This window comes from Centrocercus urophasianus, unplaced genomic scaffold (genome assembly GCF_019232065.1).
Source record: "Centrocercus urophasianus isolate 14NV4802_14NV808 unplaced genomic scaffold, USGS_Curo_1.0 seq_13, whole genome shotgun sequence".
Classification (NCBI taxonomy): Eukaryota; Metazoa; Chordata; class Aves; order Galliformes; family Phasianidae; genus Centrocercus; species Centrocercus urophasianus.
In genome coordinates this window covers 13,034,184-13,055,558 of record NW_024884475.1, presented here as the reverse complement: position 1 = coordinate 13,055,558, position 21,375 = coordinate 13,034,184, and the positions used below count along the sequence as shown (strand labels likewise).

The 21,375-nt window shown below is 38.3% G+C and overlaps 1 protein-coding gene across 1 annotated transcript in view; it reads left to right on the top strand.

Annotated features, from left to right (window-relative positions):
- The first annotated feature begins 263 nt into the window (after positions 1-263).
- BOD1L1 (biorientation of chromosomes in cell division 1 like 1) overlaps positions 264-21,375 on the top strand; it is a 36,318-nt gene continuing 15,206 nt past the window's right edge. The window contains 13 exon segments of the mRNA XM_042811878.1: positions 264-470; positions 822-946; positions 2,216-2,406; positions 3,542-4,132; positions 4,512-4,661; positions 5,890-6,059; positions 7,251-7,374; positions 8,141-8,285; positions 9,371-9,446; positions 10,266-12,710; positions 12,712-16,387; positions 18,876-18,943; positions 20,123-20,192. Coding sequence (XP_042667812.1) covers positions 264-470; positions 822-946; positions 2,216-2,406; positions 3,542-4,132; positions 4,512-4,661; positions 5,890-6,059; positions 7,251-7,374; positions 8,141-8,285; positions 9,371-9,446; positions 10,266-12,710; positions 12,712-16,387; positions 18,876-18,943; positions 20,123-20,192 — 8,038 coding nt within the window.

Here is a 21,375-nt window from a genome sequence, read left to right as displayed (position 1 = left end):
CGGCGGCCCCGCCCCCTCCGTCCCCTTAAAGGGCCCGCGGGTGCCGTGCGCGGCTTTGCCAGTGCTCGCCTCGCGCCGATGGCGCCGCTCTCGGCTGCGGCGCTGCTTCCCTTCTGGTCGCCTCTCGCTTCCTCCCTCCGTTCCCTTTCGCTTCCGGGGTCACAGCCGCCGCGGCCGCCGCTCGGGAACCAGCCCCGTCCCGGGGCCCGGCCGGGAGAGCCGGCCGCCGCGCTCCCCGCAGGCCGCACCGTCCCGCCGTCCCCATGGCCAGCAACCCTCAGCCGCAGCCCCCGCCGCCGCCTCCCCCGCCGCCGCCCCCGCAGCAACAGCCGCCGCTGCCGGGGACTGGAGCCGGCGCGGGGAGCGGCGCGGCGGAGCCGGAGCTGGTCTCCATGATCGTCAGTCACCTCAAGAGCCAGGGACTCTTCGACCAGTTTCGCCGCGACTGCCTGGCCGACGTGGACACCAAGGTGCGGGCGGGCGGCGGTGCCCGGCGGGCTGCCGGCTCCGTTCCCCGGGCGCGGGGCCGGGCGGGAGGGAGGCGTGGGGCGGCCGCGCGGGCCGTTGGAACTCGCGCCTCCTCGGCTGTTATGCGGGGCGAAGCTGAGGCCGCGTTCTCGGAGGGCGGCGGTGCGAGCGCGGCTGTTGGTGCCGAGCCTTTCCGGCAGCGCGCGTTAAATGCGTTACAAGCTCGTAGCAAGCCGGGAACGGCCGCTGCCTGCCGCGGGCCGCCGTGAGGCCTCCGGCTACTCTGGAGAGCTGCGAGTCGTCCAACCTCTCTGTCCTCTTGTGCTTTGTTGTTTTGTTTTTTTTTTCTTCAGCCTGCCTATCAGAATTTGAGACAGCGTGTTGATAACTTTGTTTGCAACCATTTGGCCACTCATACCTGGAGTCCTCATCTCAACAAGAACCAGCTGAGAAATAACATTAGGCAGCAGGTTCTCAAGTAAGTGGTACTTCTGGGGTTTCTGTTGGAATACACTTGTGTTCTGTGACAGCTAGCTGAAGCTGTAGGTCAGTTGTAAGCTGCTTGTTTTCTTTCAAGGGACTTCTAGATAAGCTTATTTTTTTATTATTATTATTATTTTTTAAAAATTTAAACAAACGGTGGTATTATTTCAGTTAGCACTTTGTCATCAGCGTTACTCAGAGTTAGGCTTCAAGTGTTATTTTGACTGATTGGAATTTATCCGGTGATGGAAGGCTTGTTTCTGACTTGGGGTGTGACATCCCAGCTCAGGATAACCTTTGCTATTTCTTAAAAATAAACACAGTTGCTTTTATCTGATGTTGAACTAAGGATAATAAATAGAATTTGACAGATAAAGCCCTGCGAAGTGCAAATCACAAAACACAAAACTGGATGTAAATCTGTCTAGAGGGAGAAAAGCTGTTGTGGGACTGCTCTTACATCAAAATGATGTCATGCACTTATCTAATGCTTGATTGTTTCATGTTCCGTTAGTTTTACTTCTTAAAAAGGAGTCATAAGAAGCATGGGGAAGTTTCTTTAAGTAGAGTGAGTTTTGTCACTGAATTGGGTCTCGTACAAAGGATTTGTGAACAAATGTGTTCAGTTATGATTTAGTGACTTTTTGTAACTGGTACAGAGAGAGAGATCTGGGGATTTCTTAATCCAAGCAGTGGTGTCAAAAGACAGTGTAATCTTTTATAAAGAGGGGTCTGGAGAAAACCTTAAGGTAAGAAGTTCTCCATTGTCACTAATTTTGTTACTTAAGATTAAAGGTGTTCTATAAAGCTGTACAAACTCGTAGTTGCCGCAGTGTATTGTGTGAAAAGTGAATTAGAACAATGGAGGCTGATTAATCTGTTCCTCACGCTGTCCAAAATTTATTTATTTTACGCTATGGGAGTTGATAAGATCAGATTCCTTCTTAATGTTTCTTCCAAAATATGCTTTTACAGTTAGTTAACGTTTGTAGACATAACCTGTACTGACATAGCCACAGGTTGTACTGTTGTGTCATTTCCATGCAATTGGATCACTTCGTTTCTTAGACTTTTTCTTAATTGATAAGGTGTTAGAGCTGTGGAAATACAGCTGACTGAATACATACCTGAGTGATGTTCAGAAAACATTAGTGCTTCACTTAAAGTGTTCAGAAGTGTTTGCATGATATCTAACTGAACATGTCATTAAGACATTCTCCAAGAGTCATTTTCTTATTAACCGAGTATGTAACTTTTGTTCTAGGTCTGGAATGCTGGAATCTGGAATTGACAGAATTATTTCTCAGGTTGTGGACCCGAAGATCAACCACACATTCAGACCTCAGGTGGAAAAAGCTGTCCATGAATTTTTAGCAACACTGAATCACAAAGAGGAGGCAGGCCCCAGTACAGCTGCAAATGAGGAGAAAACGGACATGTCTGTTGTTGTGCAAGGTATTCTACCACTTCTGTTAGCAGTCTACTACCAAAAGTTTGTTTTCTTTAGGAAAGGGAACATTGACTAGGTTTGTTGCTAGCACAGAATCATTGGTATCCATATTGGCAAGCTGAGCTCCAGGCAGCCTGCCATTATACTTGTCTCTTGCTACAATTATAAAGTTAGAAGGCAAGAGAGATGTCACCATGTATCACTTTGTCACTTCCACTCAGCTTTACAGGGGATCAATTTACTGTGGGGAGGAATGTCGGTCTTAGGTTCTGGCCCTGTAAGTATTGTATGGTCAAATGAAACATAGCTGTATGAAAAGAATGACTTAATTTTTTTATCCTTTGGTAGATCCAAAAGAGTTATCTGGAAGACATTTGTGTTAATTCTGTTGCCGTGTGCTAAGATTCTCTCAGGAACTTAAGTTCTGCTGCAAATCAGCTAATCCTTAGTTTGTCTATAAACACATCAGTTTATTTGTTTTTTATTTATGTTGCCCTGTATCAGCTTCTAAGGGCTTTGGCAGGTATTTGTCCATTCTTTCTCTTCCTAAGAGACTCTACTGCAGTTCATTTGGTTGTAACCAGACCCTTTATTTAAATCCTAGCTCTTTTCCTGTGGGGCCCGCTTCCTTTAAAGTAAGTGGGTTAACAAGCCAGCTGCACCTCCCCGTGCTAGTCCAGTTAACCCTTTCTCATCAATCTTCAAAATTCATTTTAAGTGAATAGGAAACTGATATGTTCTTTTGATAGCTCTATTATTTTATAATCAGTACACTGAGTTCATTTCTGCTGTCATTTATGAAGATATAAGGGGAAGAGATGTAGAATTCTTGTGGCAGTACGCTTTCCCCTAGCCTACTGATGATAAAGTTGAGCTTCCTTCTCATAGACCATTCTTGCTGTTTCTTGAAGATTGTAACATCTTGTTCTTTATTTTTTTTAATAACTGAAATCTCTAGATGCAAAGTTATTGAAATATTTTGGTTAATCTCATTTATCTTAAATGGAGTAGTAGTTAATTTTTCTTTTGACTTTCTTAATGTCATTGTCATTCTAGCTAAATGGCTACTTCCCTTCAAACATTACTATCATGGAAAATGGTAGAAACTAACTTAAACTGTTTTCTTTCTTCCTGTTCAAGGTGTTTCTACTACTGCTCCTAGTGGCAATGTAGCTAGTGATGCAATGTCAATTTTGGAAACAATAACTTCTCTAAACCAAGAAGCAAGTGCTGCCAGGGCTTCTACAGAAAACTCAAGTTCCAAAAACAATGACAAAGCTGCAAAAAGACTGTTATCTCAGCAGAGTGTTGATGGTGGCACTGAGAGAAACATGGAAGACATGCCAGATAAAGAAAAAGCAATTTCTGATCTTTCTGGAGAAGGGGCTGAAACATTTGTGAAGTGTGAAGATTCAAATGAGCTTCCTTGCCAAAGTGAAGAAACAAAAAATTCAACAAAGGATGCCAGTAGTTCATCTGTTACATTTAAAGATGCAAGTAAAGAAATACAACAGGATAGTGAAGATCAGAAGAGTAAACTAATAGATAAATGTGAAAAGAAACCAGAAGGTGATAGGAGAAAAGAAAAGAAAGAAAAACTTGACAAGAAGAAAAATGATGATGCTGCTAAGTCAAAAGAAGAAAAACAAGTGAAAGAGTCAGAACCAGTGAAACAGTTAGTTCCAGAAAAAAATAGCAATAAACATAAAGCATCTGAAAGTGCTAAAGAAGGTATGGTATGGGCAATGCTTGCTCTTAAAATATGGATATGCTAAAGTGTATTCAGGAGCTGAACTAGAAATGTGTGTGGGAAAATATGTTTTCTGCTAGTTCTGACATACTAGCCACAGTTAGCTCATGGCTCATCTCCTTTCACTGAGGTACACGAATCAGGAAATGTGGATCTTTGATTCTTCAGGCATTTTCCTCCTTAGTCATGTGTTATTCCAACAAGATCTCAGCAGTTTAAGGTGTTAATTTTTTTTTTCCTTTGCTATTTCTTATTCTTAAGACTTTGTTTTCAATGTTGATTTTTTTTTTTTTTTTGTAAGAAAAGCTTTTCAAATGCAATGTGCTGTATTACAACTTCTCTCTTTTTCTCCTTTGCAAGAACATACATCACTAGATTCAGATACAGATGTACTCAGTGACATCACTGTCAGCTCTGTCCATACGAGTGACCTTTCTTCCTTTGAAGAGGAAAGCGAAGAAGAACCTGTGATTTCTGACAGTACTGAAGAGGGGGAGATCACATCAGATGGTAAACCAGTTAGATTGTTAATGGCAGTGCTAAAATTGCAAGAAATAGTATGCAACTCTTTTGTAATTTGAATACGTTCTCTAACAAATTTGATGTTTTGCAGTATTTTGTGTTTACCTGGGAGATTTTAAATTTGGACTGGTAGTATTTGTGCAATCATGAAGGATGAATAGAAGACATTTTGAGTCTCTTTTTTTGTAATAGTATTATATATGCTAAATGTTGTCACTCTTACTACAGTGTATAATAGAGAACAGAACCACTTAAGTGATGGATATGAGGCTTTGCAGTGAGATTTTTTACCTTCCTTTTTGCCAGAAATGTAGCAAACACTGGAGTGATTTGTTAGTTTTCCTGCAGTACTGGATGTACTTGACTTTGCTGACTTTGTTTTCAGAGCTTTAGACTTGCTTGTATTTTCAAATTCTGCTTGGCCGCAGCAGAAGAAATGTGAATTGGTCTAGCTTTAAGAGTTGGGAAACACTAAACCTGTTCTCTGGCTGGGTTACATTTTGTAGTTTTCTTTGTCTTGAGCAGACCACAGGTTCTTAGTGATTTCTGCAAATATTACTCTAAGCATATCTTTTCTGCTCTAAAAATACTCTGTAGAAGCACTCAATTTCTTTTATGTTCTCTAGCTTTGATTTTTTCTTTTGATGATAGATTGCATGATGTGAAAACAAGCCTGAAGTATGTTTCAAGGGTGTAAATGCTTCTTATGGTATGAAGCATAAGTGCTTTTGCAATATCTCTGATAGTGCTGATAAATAAAATCTAGTTCTGTCTTACTCAAATAATGCTACATTAGTGTAAACAAGTATGTTCTGTTTAAGTATTTTCAGCAAACCTATCTAGTTGATTTTAAATGGTGTACAAATTTTTGGTGTAGGAATGAAGCTTAGTTTAATACTCAGCAGAAGTAATATTCTGACACAGTCCTGGAAGTAGCTAAATACTATAGGTATAATGCAACAAGGTTTCAGGTACAAGGATTAAGCCCTTCATTATAATTTATTTTCCTTTTAACATCTTGAAAATTTTTTTTAGCTGAGCAGCATACATAAATTAATATACGTTCCAGGTTTCAGTAATTTGATGGTATTTTGAACTTTAACTATGTTTTTGAGGAAAGTAAGTTAAGTTTGGGGAGGCTTGTTTCTTCAAAAGTGATGGTGAAAGTACTGCCTTAATTTATTAATCTCTCCGTGCACTTAAAAAAACTTTTCAGATGAAGAGGAGAAAAACAATAAAAATAAGGCAAAGCCTCATGCGAATGAACTGAGCGATGGGAGAGCCAAGCCGGTTCGTCATGCTTATGTTCGTAAGCCTTTTTTGTACTCCAAATACTTCAGTGATTCTGATGATGAACGAACAGTAGAGCAACGTCGCCAGTCCATTGTAAGTTTGAGTTTTGTTACTGCTCAGTGTCTTCATTCCTTCAACTTTCCTCCAGCACCAAAATTTCATTTCTTACTTGGCCCTGATTTGTAAGGAGGATTTTAGTTTTGTTTCCGGTGTTACCCCTGTTCCTTTTTCAGACTTTAACCAGCATTGCATGATATAGAGCAATGCACTCCATGGAAACTCTGCTGGGTGTAGTTAACAAGGCTTCTGGTGGAGGTAAAAAACAAGAAAATGAAACCACAAAAAAAAATCCACGTGTAATGGTTTTGACATCTTTTCCCTGACTTTCAAATGAACAGTGCTCTGGTGTTAATAGAGAGTTTACTTAGTACATACAAGTTCTTCACAGGTGCGTTCATTCTTGCTTGAGTCATTAAGTGTGAAGATTAGGAACTGCTACAGACACACACACACACAAAAAAAAAAAGTCCGCAGTGGCTTTAATACATGTGATGAGAACTTAAGTGGAAGAAGTAGCCTTCATCTACCTATGGTCTTCCTTCAGTGTGGTTTAGTGGGCCAAGGACTTCTTTACAAATGCATTTCTCACTGTCCCTGAAGTAGTTGTAAGATTTCTGCAGGCAGTGAGAAGAGAGGTTTGTTTCTTCGGGAAGAAAGCACACAAAGTAGGATCCAGTCGTTCTTTTAGACTTTCCGTTATGTCTGAATGCATGTTGCTTGTAACATAGCATTCTTCAATCCAAGCTAATGCTGGGGACTTGTGGGTGTTGAGTAAGATAGGGTCTGTATTTTGTTTATGCATTTTGAGGTTCATAGGGCTGGAAAAGAAAAAATAGTAAATCAATTAAACCTACCCCCCTTTAATTATTTTATATCTGGGGGGGGAAAAAAAGCTGCAAGGAAACACCTATAAACTATAGGTTTTTTTCTGCCTTTTTTTTTCTTTTATGTAAATATTTATATAAATTAGATATGCTTGTTGATTAAGAAGTGTTGGTCTCTATCTGCTGTGTTGAGCAGCAGTGTAACTCTGGGAGTCAGCTAGTTTCACCTTAAAGGAGTATTAGAGGATTCCATTTGCTTTGACATAAAGCTTTCAAAGTACTATTAATTTTTTTCTTTGCCTCAAGCCAAAGCATTCTGTTTTCTGTATAATTTCTGTATATCTGTAGAATATTCTTTGACCTAATAATAAATTGTCTTTTCTTCCTTGTGTATCTCCAGGCCAAAGAAAAAGAGGAGAGACTTTTAAGAAGACGAATGAATAGGGAGAGACTTGAAGAGAAACGTAAACAGAAAACTGCAGAAAAAACCAAGTCCCTGAAAAGTGGAAGTCAAAATGCTAAAGGTATGAATATTTTAACTTTTTTTTTTTTTTAGGTCCTGTTGTGGTTTAACCCAGCAGGTGGCTAAGGAACCACATAGTCATTTGCTCACTTCCTCTCTTCCTATTAAGATTGAGGAAGAATTGAGTGGGTAGAACTCATGGATTGAGATAAAACTATATACTGAGAGAGAGAAGTGATGCAGAAGAAATTGCTCACCATCCCCTGATCAATGCCGAGCTAGCCTCCAAGCAGCAGCGGATCAGAGAGAAAGATGAACTCCCACCCTCCTTAAAAACTCCTTCTGCTTGATGTCATAATGTATGCGATATCCCTTTGGCCAGTTTAAGACAGCTCTCCTGATTCTGTTCATTCTGAGCTTGTTAGGCCCTTTGCTGTGAATAGCCTTGGCTCTGTACAACTTTGTTTAGCAGCAACTGTAAACATCAGTGTGTTATCACTGTTGTTCTTCTCATAGAACCAAAATGTAGCATCATACCAGACACTTCAAAGAAAGCAATTACATCCCAGCTGAAACTAAGACAAGATCTTATTTTAAGGGAAAATAAGGGTAAAATGACGACAATGGGCCTTTCTTAATTTCTCTTGAAAGTCCAGTGTTTGTATAATCTGATTTCTTGTTTCAGTATATATCACATATTCTTCAATCACATATTTAAATTGCTGGATTATCCGTGATTATATTGCTTGTATGCTCGTATATGTTAGTTTTATACATTTAGTGTTCTACAGACATAATTATTTCACTATTTGGGTATTATATTTCAGGAAAAAGTGGCTTGAATTTGGAAGAACCATCAGCAAGAAGTCTTGAGTCAAAAGCTACTGGTGCCAGCATTAAGGATGTGCTTAAAGAACAGAAATTCTTAGAAAAAAAAGTAGCTTTGAGCAGAAAAAGAAAAAGAGATTCAAGGTATTTGTGTATTTAGTCAAATGAAGTGAAATCTTCAGAAATTTATTTTTGTAGATTGAATTGTTTCCCTTCAACTTTGCTGCTCACCTTACTTATTTAAACAATTTCTTTCTAAGATACTTGGTTAACTTTGTTACTAATAAGTATAAAGTTATGGCTGCTTAATATACAGCAACTCAGCAGCCTTTGTGTGACTTATGCACAGAATAATAAAAGGACATGAGAATGGTCAGCTGTTAGATGTTTGTGCATCTAGTAGAAAAGAAATGTGTGATGTATCTCCATTAACTTTCGTTTTTGGAAGTGGCAGAGTTCCTAGTGCATACTTAACGTTTTCTCTTCTGTCATGTTTGTTTTGTTGTTGTTGTTTTTTTTCAAGCTTTTCATTACTACATTTTCATTCACTTACCTTATTTCTTGACCTCATTAAGGAAGTAAGATTTAAAAAAAAAAAAAAAAAAAAAAAAAAACACACTTCAGATCAATAGTAGTGAAGCTTAATTGACTGCTTGTGTATGCTTTTTATAATTTGCATATACATTAAAAAAGAAATGCGTTACACGCTGTCATGCTGGAATGTGCTCTGCAGTTGTTCCAGAAGAATAACTTTACTTGCTTGATGTTCAACTCACTCTGATCTTTAATTTCATATTTTCTATTTGTACAAACATGCATAGCTGTCTATGTACATGTGTAGATATGGTAAATGAGCCATATTTCTAAAAGATAATATTTTTGCAATTTGTCTTGCTTTTAAATGGAGAGCATTGGGTTCGTCTTTTTTTTTTTTTTTTTTTTTTTTTTTTTTTAGAAAAACGTATTAACTATTTTACAGGGACAACTGTGCTACTAATATTGTCATCCTGATGTTCTCTGATTTAATGCAGTGTTGTCCAGAGGACATGTATGAAGTCAGTACGCATAATTTGGACAAACTATATAGTCATAAGCTTTGTAACCATGTTCTCCTTCAGTATTTCAGTGTACATTTATCTTGCCTTCAGCTTTAAGAGCAGAAATTTTACTAAGTCATGTTTTGAGTTGCTGTCTTTTTTTCTGATTGCTTGTCCAAATACTTGTTTCAGGCGTGTTGAAGACAGTTGGAAAAAGAAATATGAGCCATCTGAAGATGATTCTAAGGAAGTGCAAAAGACAAATGAGGTATGTGTCTCTAAGGCTAATAAAATTAATTACAAAAAGAAATACTATTATGAGCTTTTTAATTGCAGTAATGCTTGTTCATACATCCATACCAAACTGCATACTATTGCAGCATTTGTTCTTATGAATTGTTTTTTTCATGCTTCTTGTGCTCTAACATTAAATCAATTTTGCTTTCTGAATTCTAGTAAATGCTAGGTTGCATTGTTTATGTATTTGGTGCTGATTTGTTTTGTACTGGAAGGAGGGGATTTGAGCAGTATTCTGTAAATTATGTTGTACTTCACAAACAGCAGTCTGTCTTACATGCAAAGATTTGATAAATTTGATTTTCTTGAACTTTTCCTTGGGAAGTTGTAACAATGTAGTCTGACTAGTAGAAGACAATTCTTAAGTTGAGTTTTTAGCAACAAAGTTATTACCAAGAAAGTGACAGGCAGAAGTTTAACTGGAAGTCTAGAACTACCTGGTATGAGTTTCTGGATTTTGTTTAAACATTGTATCAGATTTTTGAAGCGACTCATGGAATATTTGAAATGGTTGTTGTCCATTCAAAGATGTATTTAAATTGTTTTTAAAAGAAAAGTTCACTTTATAAAGAAGTTCAAGGTCAAGCAGACTGTTGAATTCTGTTTCTTTTGGCTTTCCTACAATAGCAATCAGTTGAAATAAGATTAATTTTTTCTCATCAATTTTTACAATTCTTACTATGATAAGGGTTCCCTACTGCGTTGTTTTTTAATTTGCCTTCAACAATTGTCAGTCATGTAGTGAAGGAACTCTGACATCTGCCTACATATATTTAACTTTCTTTTGCAGACTTGTGAAAAAAATTCTTCAAAAGAATTAAAGAATAACCATGGCAAAACTGAAACCTCTAAACCACTTCGAAGACTTTCGGAATCGATACATTCAGCTGAGGAAAACAAAACTGATTCTAAAGTGGAAAAAGAACATAAAAGAAAAATTTCCACATCTCTTCATACTGAAGGAAACCAACAGGACATTGAAACAAAGGACCCAAAAAGACAACTGGAAAGATCAGAAGCCAATACTGATGAACTACAGAAGCAGAAAACCATATTTAAAAATGAAAAACACCCCAAAAAAGATAGTGACACAGAAATTCAACATATGAGAAATGCTGCCAAAAAAGAAGCCAAGTCTTACAGAGATAAAAATGAAAAGGAAGTAACGGCATTAGAAGATAAACTTTCCTTAAAGCATAAATGTAAAGGAGATAATATTCATAAATCAGTTGAAGATGTTGAACTCCATTCTTCTGAGAAAAGTTTGAAAGGAGAGGATGGTGCTCAGAAACATAATCAACAAGTGAAGAATTCCTCAGATGACAAATCTGAAAGAAAAAGTAAACACCGAAGTGAACGGAAAATATCAGTAACTGGAAAAGATGGAAAAGGTATTTCTGATTCCACTTTAAAAGCTGAAGAGTTACTTCGTAAGGAAAATAAAAAAGACAGGCATCTCTCAACAGAAAAATCAAGAGCAGAATACAAATCCAAAAGATCTCTGAGTGATTCTAGGCCGCAGAAGGATTCTATAAGTGCCTCAAAGCAACTTGCTTCTGCATCGCACAAAAGAAGTGAAAGTTACTCAGAAGAAAAACATGAAATAAAATCCACTAACTCTGACTGTAATTTGAAGCAAGAAGATGGTGTTCATAAAGACAGACGCAGATCTAAGAGCCTTGCAGAAGACAAAATTTTATTGAAGTCTAAGTCGAAGAGTCATAGTAAACAATTGAAAGCATCCGAAACAGAATTACAAGAAAATTTAGCAAAACAAGATACTAGTCAGAAACTGGACAAAGATAAGCACATGGAAGAGAATGATTCGGATAAACAACACAATTTCAAAAATGAAGATAAAATATCTGAAGAGAGCGGTGCTGATTTTGAGTTTGAAAGTGGAATGCAGTCAATTCAGGGATCACAAAAAGACTCCAGTCACAGAGTTAAGTTACACTCTGGAGAAAGAGGATCTGTAAAAGAGAAATGTAGAGGTGATAAAGATTTAAGTAACTCCAAACTAGAAAGAAAGTTATCTGTTGAAAGTCACAAAAGCAGAAGCATAAAGCACGGCAACAAGGAAATAAAGAAAAAGGAAGAATGTGCCAAAGTGGAGGATAAAGATATGAAAGAAATGGATGGTGGACATGAGAAAGTAATGGGCATCACAGTGACAGTGGATAAAAAACAAAGTAAAAAGGTATCCTGTGAAAACAGAAAAGGCAATGTATCAAACCACAATTTGCTTGGAGAGGAAAAGCAATCAGTTGGTGTAACTGTAAGCAGCTCTCTTCCTGTTCCTCAAAAGTCGAATATGAATAGTAATGACATGTGTTCTGGTCATGAGGGAGAAGTGATGGAACTTGATTTGGATGAAAAAAAAGTACAAGAAGAATCTAAAATGGAAGGAAAAGACATTTTAAATTCAGTCCAAGCCACAGATGCCAAATACACAGCAAAAGAAAAAATCTTTTCTGCAAGTAAGGAGTTAAAACACACCTTGGCAGATCTTGAAGCTTCTGAATTGAAGTTTCTGGCTGCAGTTGAAAAAGCTAATAAACAAGAAGATATCCCTAATAAGCAAGCTGGTGCCTTAGATGCTTTATCCAAACAAACGTCAATGGATCAAGGACTCCATAAAGAAGGAGCTTATAAAATGGGTATTGTATCTGGAAAAAGTCATGGAATCTTACTGAATGCTCCCAGTAAGGACCGAACTTCAGAAGACAGCAGAAAACCAAAGAATTTTAAAACTGTGGTAAATTCTAATTCAGATAATGTTCCTTTAGCAATTAATTCTCCCAGAAAAGATGCTGCTGATCCAAAGTCCATGGATATAGAGATCACTGATTTTACACATTGGGGTAGTATGTCTAGTACATTTAAAGAAGAATGCCATAATTCAGATGGGACTACTTTGTTTGAAGATGATGCAGCTTCAAAGAATGATGCAACACAGGTTGTATACATGGAACAAGAAGATAGTTTAGTGTTGAGTTCTATTATGAAAGGTGGTGATGACAACACTAAGACAAACAATACAGAAAAAGATAATGGAACACCCCATTCTGACGAGCAAGCAATGGAAAACAGTGCAGCTGGCTCACCTAGTCAAGATTATGACAAAGCATCAAAATTAGAAAGCACTCCAAGAAGCAAATTGAAAATAAAAGAGGAAAGCTTGAGGACTGTTGTGACTGAAGACTGTGGAGATGTACCAACAAAAGCACTTCTAAAAAAAACTGAAAAAGAAAGAAAGAGAGTGCTTAAATACAGATTATTCCACAAAGGGAGAAAGAAGCACAATGATGGATAATGTGCAACAGAATGAGACGTGTGATACTTGTAATGTGATGCAATCTTCCTCTGTGCTAGCATCTAAAAAAGATCCTGAAGAAACAGTCAAAGACTCTGTTCCAGCTGCTGGGCAAGAAAAGAATAGTAGCATAAAAGATAAAAATGAAAGCAGTGCTGTAGGTACCAGTGCAGGAAGCAGTAAACTTAGTCTGTTGTACAGCAGTATACAAACAATTCCAGCCACTGTGATAGGAACTAGCACAGAAAAGATTGAAAGCACTGTAATGGCCTCTAGTACAGGAGAAGAAAGAGCTGAAGGTGCATCACGTTCTGAAAAGGGAAGTGATGCTACAACCACTTGCTCAGAAGAAGAAAGTGAGATGGCATTAATCTGCACAAGCATAGAAGCTGACGAAGGTTTCACAACAGGCTTATGGGTAAAAACTGGTGAGGGGAGTAGTTTCATTACAGGAGCAGATATTGGTGAGTGTACAGTTACAGCTGCAGAAGAAGGTGGTGGCAGTGTCGTCACTGAAGGATTAGCAGAAAGTGAAAGCTTTCTAACAAGTACAAAAGAAGAAGAAAATGATGATTGCACTATGGTTGATGCAGAAGAAAGCAGTAAGGATTCAGTCAATGGAAGTGGAGTAGAAAATGAAGATAGTGTGAATAGTGCTGGAGCAGAAGAAAAAGATGATGCTGTAACTAGTGCAGGCTCTGAAGAGAAGCGAAAGACCTTGACTTGTGTAGGTGCAGGCAAATTAGAAAGTTCTGTGTCCTGCTTAGGTGAAGTAGAGAGTGATGGTGCCGTAACTAGTGCGGGTACAGAATCAGGTGAAGGATCAACAAGTGGTGGCAGTTCAGGTAAATTTAGGGGCAATATAAGAGCTGACCAAGTAAAAGAACATGAAAGTACTGTGACTTGCACAGGTGCAGAAGAAAGAAGTCATAACTTCATTATGTGTTCAGTAACTGGTACAGATGCCCAGGGAGAAGGTTCTGTAAGTGGGGCATGTATTGCAGTGGTCGCAAATAACAGTGCCACAACTGGAACTACTGGCGACAAATGTGAGGATACTATAAATGGTGAAAGTACAGTGACCAGCACAGGCATAACTCCAGAAGATGATGCTGAAATTTCAGTTCTCTGTACAGGACTAGAAGACAGCAATGAAGGTTTTGCAGTTTGTTTAGATACTGAAAAATGTGAAAGTGCAATGGACAGCACGGGGACAAAGGAGGAAGCTAGTATCACTATAGTCAGCATTGGACCCTGTGATGATGAAGGTTTTGTGACTAGTACAGGCTCAAAAGAAGAGGATGAAGAAGGTGAGGGTATTGTGACCAGTACTGGAAGGGGAAATGAAGAAATTGAGCATGCTTCTACTTGTACAGGAACGGAAGGTGAAAATACACTGATTTGTATAGGTGCAGAAGAAGGTGAAAGTTCCATTATCTGCATAGTTGCTGAACAAATGGAAGCTGAGTCAGGGCTGGCTGGCACAAATGTGAATAAGCTTACTGTTGACAGCATGACAGATGTAGAGAAAGAAGCTAATTGTGGCACAAACTGTAGAAGTGCTAAAGGGATAGTTGAAAGCAGTGTAACCAGTGCAAGTGCTGATGATGAGGGTGCTGTGGCAGCATGCATAGAAAAACATGAAGGTACTTTGATTCCCTTAGATGCTGAGGAGTGTGAAGGCCCCATGACTAGTGCTATGACTCTGCAAGATAGAGGTCAGCCTGGTGCTGAAGGGCATGAGAATCCCATGACCTTTGGCAGTGGAGCACTTGATGGCTCTATAAGTAGTGCCATTCCAAAGGAAGATGAAAATTGTCTTATTCCTGCTGACAGAGAGGAAAAAATTAAAGGTGATATCATCTCTACCAGTACAGTGGAAGGAAGTGATGCTCCGTTACATTCAGCCGTAGATACTGAGGATGGTCCACTTACCGTTGCAAGAGCAAATGAAAGTGGGGAAAGCTCTATGATCTCAGTCGATGCTGAAGGTACAGAGGTGCCCATGCCCAGCACAGCTACAGAATTTAAAGAAAGTGTGCTTGCTTTTAGCAGTAAACAGGACAAAGATGAGTGCACAATGATTTCCACTAGTATTGTAGAAGAATTTGAGGCTCCTATGTCTAGTGCCACTATTGAATACAATGGTCAGCTCCCCTCTGTGAAAACCAAAGAAATAAATGAAAGTACTGTGGTTTCTGTAGGTACAGAAATATATGACGTTCCCATGCCCAGTGCATCCAGTGCAGAAGAAGATGATGAAAGGCATCCAACTGCTAGCAATAAAGAAGAAAAAGATGAGTGTGCTATGATTTCCACAAGTGTTGTGGAAGAACAAGTAATCCTGATGTCAGGTGAAGTTGCAGAGGAGACAGTTCAACATATCTCAGAAACAGAATCTAAAAATGGAACAGTAATGATCTCTACAAGTACAGCAGAATGTTTTGAAGCTCCTATGTCTAGTGTAGCTGTACAAGATGAAAATAAACTCACTGCTTCAGAAACAGAAGGGAGATATGAAGCTGCTGTGATCACCACAAGTATGACAGAGGAATGTGAAATAGTACTCATCAGTGCAGCACCACAAGCTGAAGATCAACTCCTTGTAGCAGAAAGAGATGAAGAGGATATCTCTCCAAATGCATCCGAGGAATGTAAGATTGTGGAGACCACTGCTACTGTAGATGAACAGTTTGAACTAGCTGCCTTCAATACAGATGCAAGAGGCAAAGGTTCTGTTATTTTTGTGGGAGAATGTGGAGGTCCTATGCTGAGGGTTGCCACCAACAGTGAAGATCAGGATGCTGCTTCAAGTATAGGAGATAAAGAGGAAGGAGCAGTGATCGCTCTGAGCACAATGGAAGAATGTGATAGTCTCTTCACATTTACTGTCATAGAAGAAAGTCAACTTGATGCTGAGAGTTCAGAAGTAAAAGACAAAAGTGAGGAAGTTTTTAATACTGCTAACCAAATTGAATGCATCCTATCAACTGCAGGCCCAGAAAAAAGCAGTAATTCTTTGCTTGTAATTGGTCAGGAGAATGAGACCCATGAAAGTGTTGTGAGGGGAGCATCAATAGCATCTCAGGTGACTGTAGACAGTGAAATCACAGAGGCAGATGAAAATTCAGTCAATCTCATGAGTGTAGATGAAGCCCTTTGCGTGGAGATTAGTACAGAGACTGCTGTGAGCCCAAGTCCTTCCTCAGAGGTAAACGAGGATGATGAGCAAGCTGAAGATGTGTTGCATGAGGATGTTGCATCAGAACTCTCTTGCGTCATTTCAGAAGCATCAGTAAAAGGTGAAACATTAAGAGATATAAACTGTAACTCAGACGTGCTTTTAGAAAGTGACTTTTCTGAAATAAGGACTCCGTTGCCTGGGGAACGGTCTCCTTCCTTAGTTTCTGCAAATGAATTAACTGTAAATAACCACAGTGAAGAGACTATAGAAGCAGAATTGGGGGAGAAAAGTGACTGTCCTGTGTTGCATGTAGAAGAGCTATATGGCAGCAATGATAAAATGAACTTGGTTAAAGTAGATGATTCAGGAGTTGAAGTTACTTTTCAGAAAACTAATACAACCTGTAATTCAGGTAAGGATTTCTGTGGGGTTTTGTTCTCTCTTGAGTTCATAGATATCCTCAATAAATGCTTTTTACCATGACTAGAATTAGCAATAACTTATGCTGTTCAGATATATCAGACTTCTTTGTAGTTTGCCAAATACTTGCTAATTATGAATTAATGAAAAATAGTTAAGCATGTAATTGTGTCTGTATTGGTGTGACTAAAGAAATCAGTATCCGATGCGTGTTGAAAGAAATGTTATTGGATTGCAGAATGGTTACTAAAATGTATCAACTTAAAATTATGAGCTAATATGTTGTTTGCAAGAGATTTCATTACCAACGTTGAGAAATTAAAAAATACTTTTATAGGAAGGAGGATATATTTTATTTAGACAGATGTTCAGCAGTTTAAAAATGGCAACTTTGTAGTGATCTTTGAAAATCAAGAATGACCATCCTTAGTCATAACTGCAGATTTTCTCAGGACTTCTTATATTTAAAAATAAGTAAATAAATTTGGTTCAGTCTCTTTATAGAGCCATAGAATGGCATAGGTTGGGAGGGTTCATCTTAGGTTGAAGTTCATCTAGTTCCAATCCATCCTGCTGTGGGCTGGGTTGCCACCCACCACATCAGACTGCCCAGTGCCCCATCTGACCTGGCCTTGAAAACACTGCCAGAGATGGAGCATCCACAGCCTCTCTGGGCATCCTGTTCCAGTGCCTTACCACCCTCTGAGTTTAAAAAAAAACAAAGGGAAAAAAAAAAGAACAAACCCCTAATGTCTTCTTCCTAATGTCTAACCTAAATCTCCTCTCTTCTATTTTAAATTCCCCCTTGTTCTGTCATTCAGGGAGGTTGTGGATGCCCCGTCCTTGGATGTGTTTAAGGCCAGGTTGGACGGGTCCTGGGCAACCTGATCTGAATGTGTGTGTTTGGTGGCCCTGCTAGGCAGGGGGGTTGGAACTACATGATCCTTGAGGTCCCTTCCAACCCGGGTGATTCTGTGATTCTGTGATTATCAGACTACATAAAAAGTTGGTCTTCCTCCTGCTTGTATGCTCTCACTTCAGGTACTGGAAGGCCACAATGAGATCTGTCTGGAACCTTCTCCAAGATAAACAAGTCCAACTCCTTCAATCTGTCTTTATAGGAAGGGTGCTGTTGCCCTTTCATCGTCTTCCTGGTCCTACTCTGGACCTGCTCCAGCAACTCCACATCCTTCCTGTACTGGGGGCTGTGGACTTGGGCTCGCTTACACTGAACTTATACACTGAATTTTTGAATTCTTTTCTTGCTGATACACTAATACACTTGAAATAGTCATCCTTTATGTTACTAGAGGAATTGGGCAATGATCCTAAATACACAAATATTTTAAGTCAGCAATGATTTTAGGTATCTATTTTAGATAGAATGCTTGTGATAGCATATGGCACTAAGAATATGTTGGCACTAAGAACATCGTGTTTTATTTCTAGTTCCATTTTTCTTGGGAGGTTATTACTTCAAGTGAATTTGCATGGTTGCAATTAAAATACCACCAATGAGCATTCTTCTGTTTTCAGCCTTTCTTATTCTCCAGATTAGCTACAACACCAGGTTTAGGAAATAGTAAATTCTTTAAAGATCAAGTTCATTGTAAATTTTGGAGAAACTAAATGGTAGAAGAATCAGTAGAGAAATGTTCTTATCTTTATGTACACCAATGGGAACGGATTGCTGTTCATATATTTATTTTAATAGGTTTTTCCTTTTCCTGTTTGACTTTGCTGTTGTTTCAAAAATGCACTAAAATTTTATGGGGTGAGTTTGGGTCTAGTTTCTCAAGGGTTGGTTATATTCTCTAGTTGCCTTCGCTTGTAAAAAAGGTGCCCAAAATAGTTGTATAAATCATACAAAGTTTGTGTCTGCATGGCTTGTTTTTCAGATGTTGAAAGCATGTAGTTCCCATACAGAATTAAATGGGTGGGGTTTTAAGGTTTTGTGAAACAACCATCACTGACAGGAGGTACTGAGTCTATGGAAATTGGATAATTTCAGTGGATGTGGTTTTAGAGCTTATGGGTTTAGACCTAATTATCACTTAAAGGAAAAAATATTATTCTTAGTATTAATTTGTACCTGTAGATTCATTTATACAGTAGTAATTTGCTATTTAGAATTGGGTCAGAAAATCTATTGATGTTTTTAAAGGAAAAGCATGGAAATAAGGCAAAGTCAGAAGTCATAAGTAAGCTGGTAAATCCTGACAGCCTATATTCATCACTTATTGTATTTAAGGAAAACAGAGAAATACGTGTGTTCTTGCAGATGCTGAGTTATTCTTTTGAACTGGTTTGCTGCAGACAAACTTGCTGTAGTTTCCATTGCCTACAAGATGAGGCTGTCTTAGCATGTTGTGCTCATGAGATGATGCTAAAGGATGGTGTTCTACTGCAGCTGAATACAGTACTGAGCTAAATACAGTGTAATGTAATTGAATAATTTCAACATGTTTGTATTTCATTAGGCAATAATGGAGCTTTACCAAAGTTGGCAGAAGAACTAGAATTTGAAACTAACTTGAGAACTGAAGAGGTATTTATGATATTTTAAATTTCTTCACTATTTCTTGCATGGTTTTAATTTCTAAGATTTCTTACTAAGCCTTTTATTTCTGTTCAATAAGAACTGCATTTCAAAACTTTCAAAGAGTCATTTTTTTCAGAACTTTCAGCTGTATTCTTTTAAACAATTGGCATTAAAGTTGTGTGATGTCCATGTTATTCTGTGGTAGAACCAATTCCCTTCCTTAGCTGTGTTTTCTTCTATGACAGTGACATCCAAGATTGCTTTTCATTAGAACTAGTCATACTGAATGCTTGCTTGTGATCTTACTTGTAAAAATAGTTATATATGCCTTAATACTTATGTTTGGCAGTCGCTGGTTTAGTGTTTTGAAGTGGTATACAACAAAATGAATAGAAGTGCATCTTTCGCTTGATTCAGAGTATGGTTCAGAAAACTCACAAGCATCTCTAATAGGGTCACCTGGGACTTGCATAGGGATGCTGCCTTCAGCTACAGGACAGACCACTTCAGTTTTTCTGAATCAAGCCTGAAATGCATTTCAGGAAAACCTGAGTCATGTTTGTTCTAGTGGGGTTTATTGAGTTGAGTACCCCTGGCAAGTGGCTGTACTGTTTGCTGGGATAAGATGGTCCTACAATCATTACGCTCGTATTCACGTGGCGTTGTGTCCGAGTTTACAATGTCTGGATTTGACTTAATGCTACGTGGAGTTAAGTATACTTATCTATGCATTTTTAACATATAGCTGATGTACAGCTTGAATTAAAAAGTAAAGGGAAAAAAAGACCCAAGTTGGGAAGGCTTCACTACACTTTCTTATGCTTTGCAGTTGCGTATTTTTCTGTGTATGTGAACATTTCTATAATACTTATAGTGATTGGAACTCCTCTCACAGTAGGAATTTGCACCTTGAATTCCTGAGGTTTCTCTTGAGATCTGGTTAAATTAATTTGTTCTTACTGACCAGCTTTAACTATGAAGTCAAGCTCATGGTATTACATTGTTCAACAGTATTATGACTAATCTTCGTCAGTCTGTTATTAATATTTGTATTACTATCTTAAGAATGCTTTTGAAGACTTACACACCATAAAACAATAGTCATCATTATGTGAGGGAGGGGAATGAAATGTGTTTGTACTAGATGTCTGTCATATTTTTTGTTTCCTTTCATCTTGTGTTTAGCCACCACAGCCTGAAAGTCCAAAAAGTGAAGAAGTATATGAGGATCTTCGTATTAAGGAGCTACAGAAAGGTGATTCCATAAATCTATTTCTAGATTTGAAAAGTACTCTCTCTAGAGAGATTGAAGTAAAGCCTACAGAAACCTTTTGTGAAAGGCTTCTAGGAGTTCTTGTTGCTTTGGAACTCATTTTCATTTGGTCTGCAAGAAGGAGGGAGGTGAATATATCTTCTACTAGGAAGTACTAAAAGAAGGTGGAAAGCGTTGAGTATTTAAAAAAAATAAAGTAGACTGCTAATGTTTTATTTGACATTAATAAATATTTGAGGGAGGAAAAAAAGTTTGCTCAGCTGAGGTACAGAGACTTCCCAAAGAATGACTTGCTTCTTTTTTACCTTAGAATATCCTTGTTTCTGGTGTTGTGAGAGGTGCTTTGGGGCTGTGACAAAAGTGCTGTATGATCAAGTCAGAATTAACGGGAAGATTTTTATTTATGTATTTACTTGTTGCTGTTGTTCTGTCCTGCTCTCCAGAAGATTAAAGTGTTTCTGGTCATCCACTGAAGTAAGTAGGTAGTCACCTCGCTAGAAATCTCAGTCAGCTCTACATCTCTGCTCAGTAATTCCTTTTCAATGCATAATGTTATTCTTAAATGGAGGAAGAAAAGAAAAAGCCCTCCTTCCCAGAAGCACATTATTTTAAAATGTGTTGCAGTTGTTTGGCTTTCTTATTAAAGCAGAAACAAACCCCTGCTTTGTTCCCATCTTGATGGATTCTGTGCTCCAGATGCTTTACAAAGATGTTTACAACACTACCAGATGAGAGTTAATCTTCGGTTGGTGGAGTAAAAAACAAAACTAAAATGAATTCCAGGAGGTACCAACAGTACTGCTGTATAGAGTCCGAAGAGTTGAAAGATGCATTTCCTATTACAGAATGTTGCTGAAAGCATAAATTGAAAGGACAAACTGTAAATCTCAGTTGTAAATTTTTACATGTATACCAAAATAACTGTTTACCAAATAGGGAACAAATTGAGTAAGGTGATACACGTGTTGGTGTCAAGTTTTAGATTCCTTTTTATTCTTGAGGTAGGTCAGATAGCTAGTTTAATTGGTCTGAGCATATTCTTTTAGGTGGTAAGACGTGCTCTGTTCACAAGAAAGAAAATGTAAATCCTGAGAATCGATTAGAAGAATGTTGTCTTGGAGAGACCAGATCCAAAACTACAACCAGTTTTCCTCTACTCTGAGAT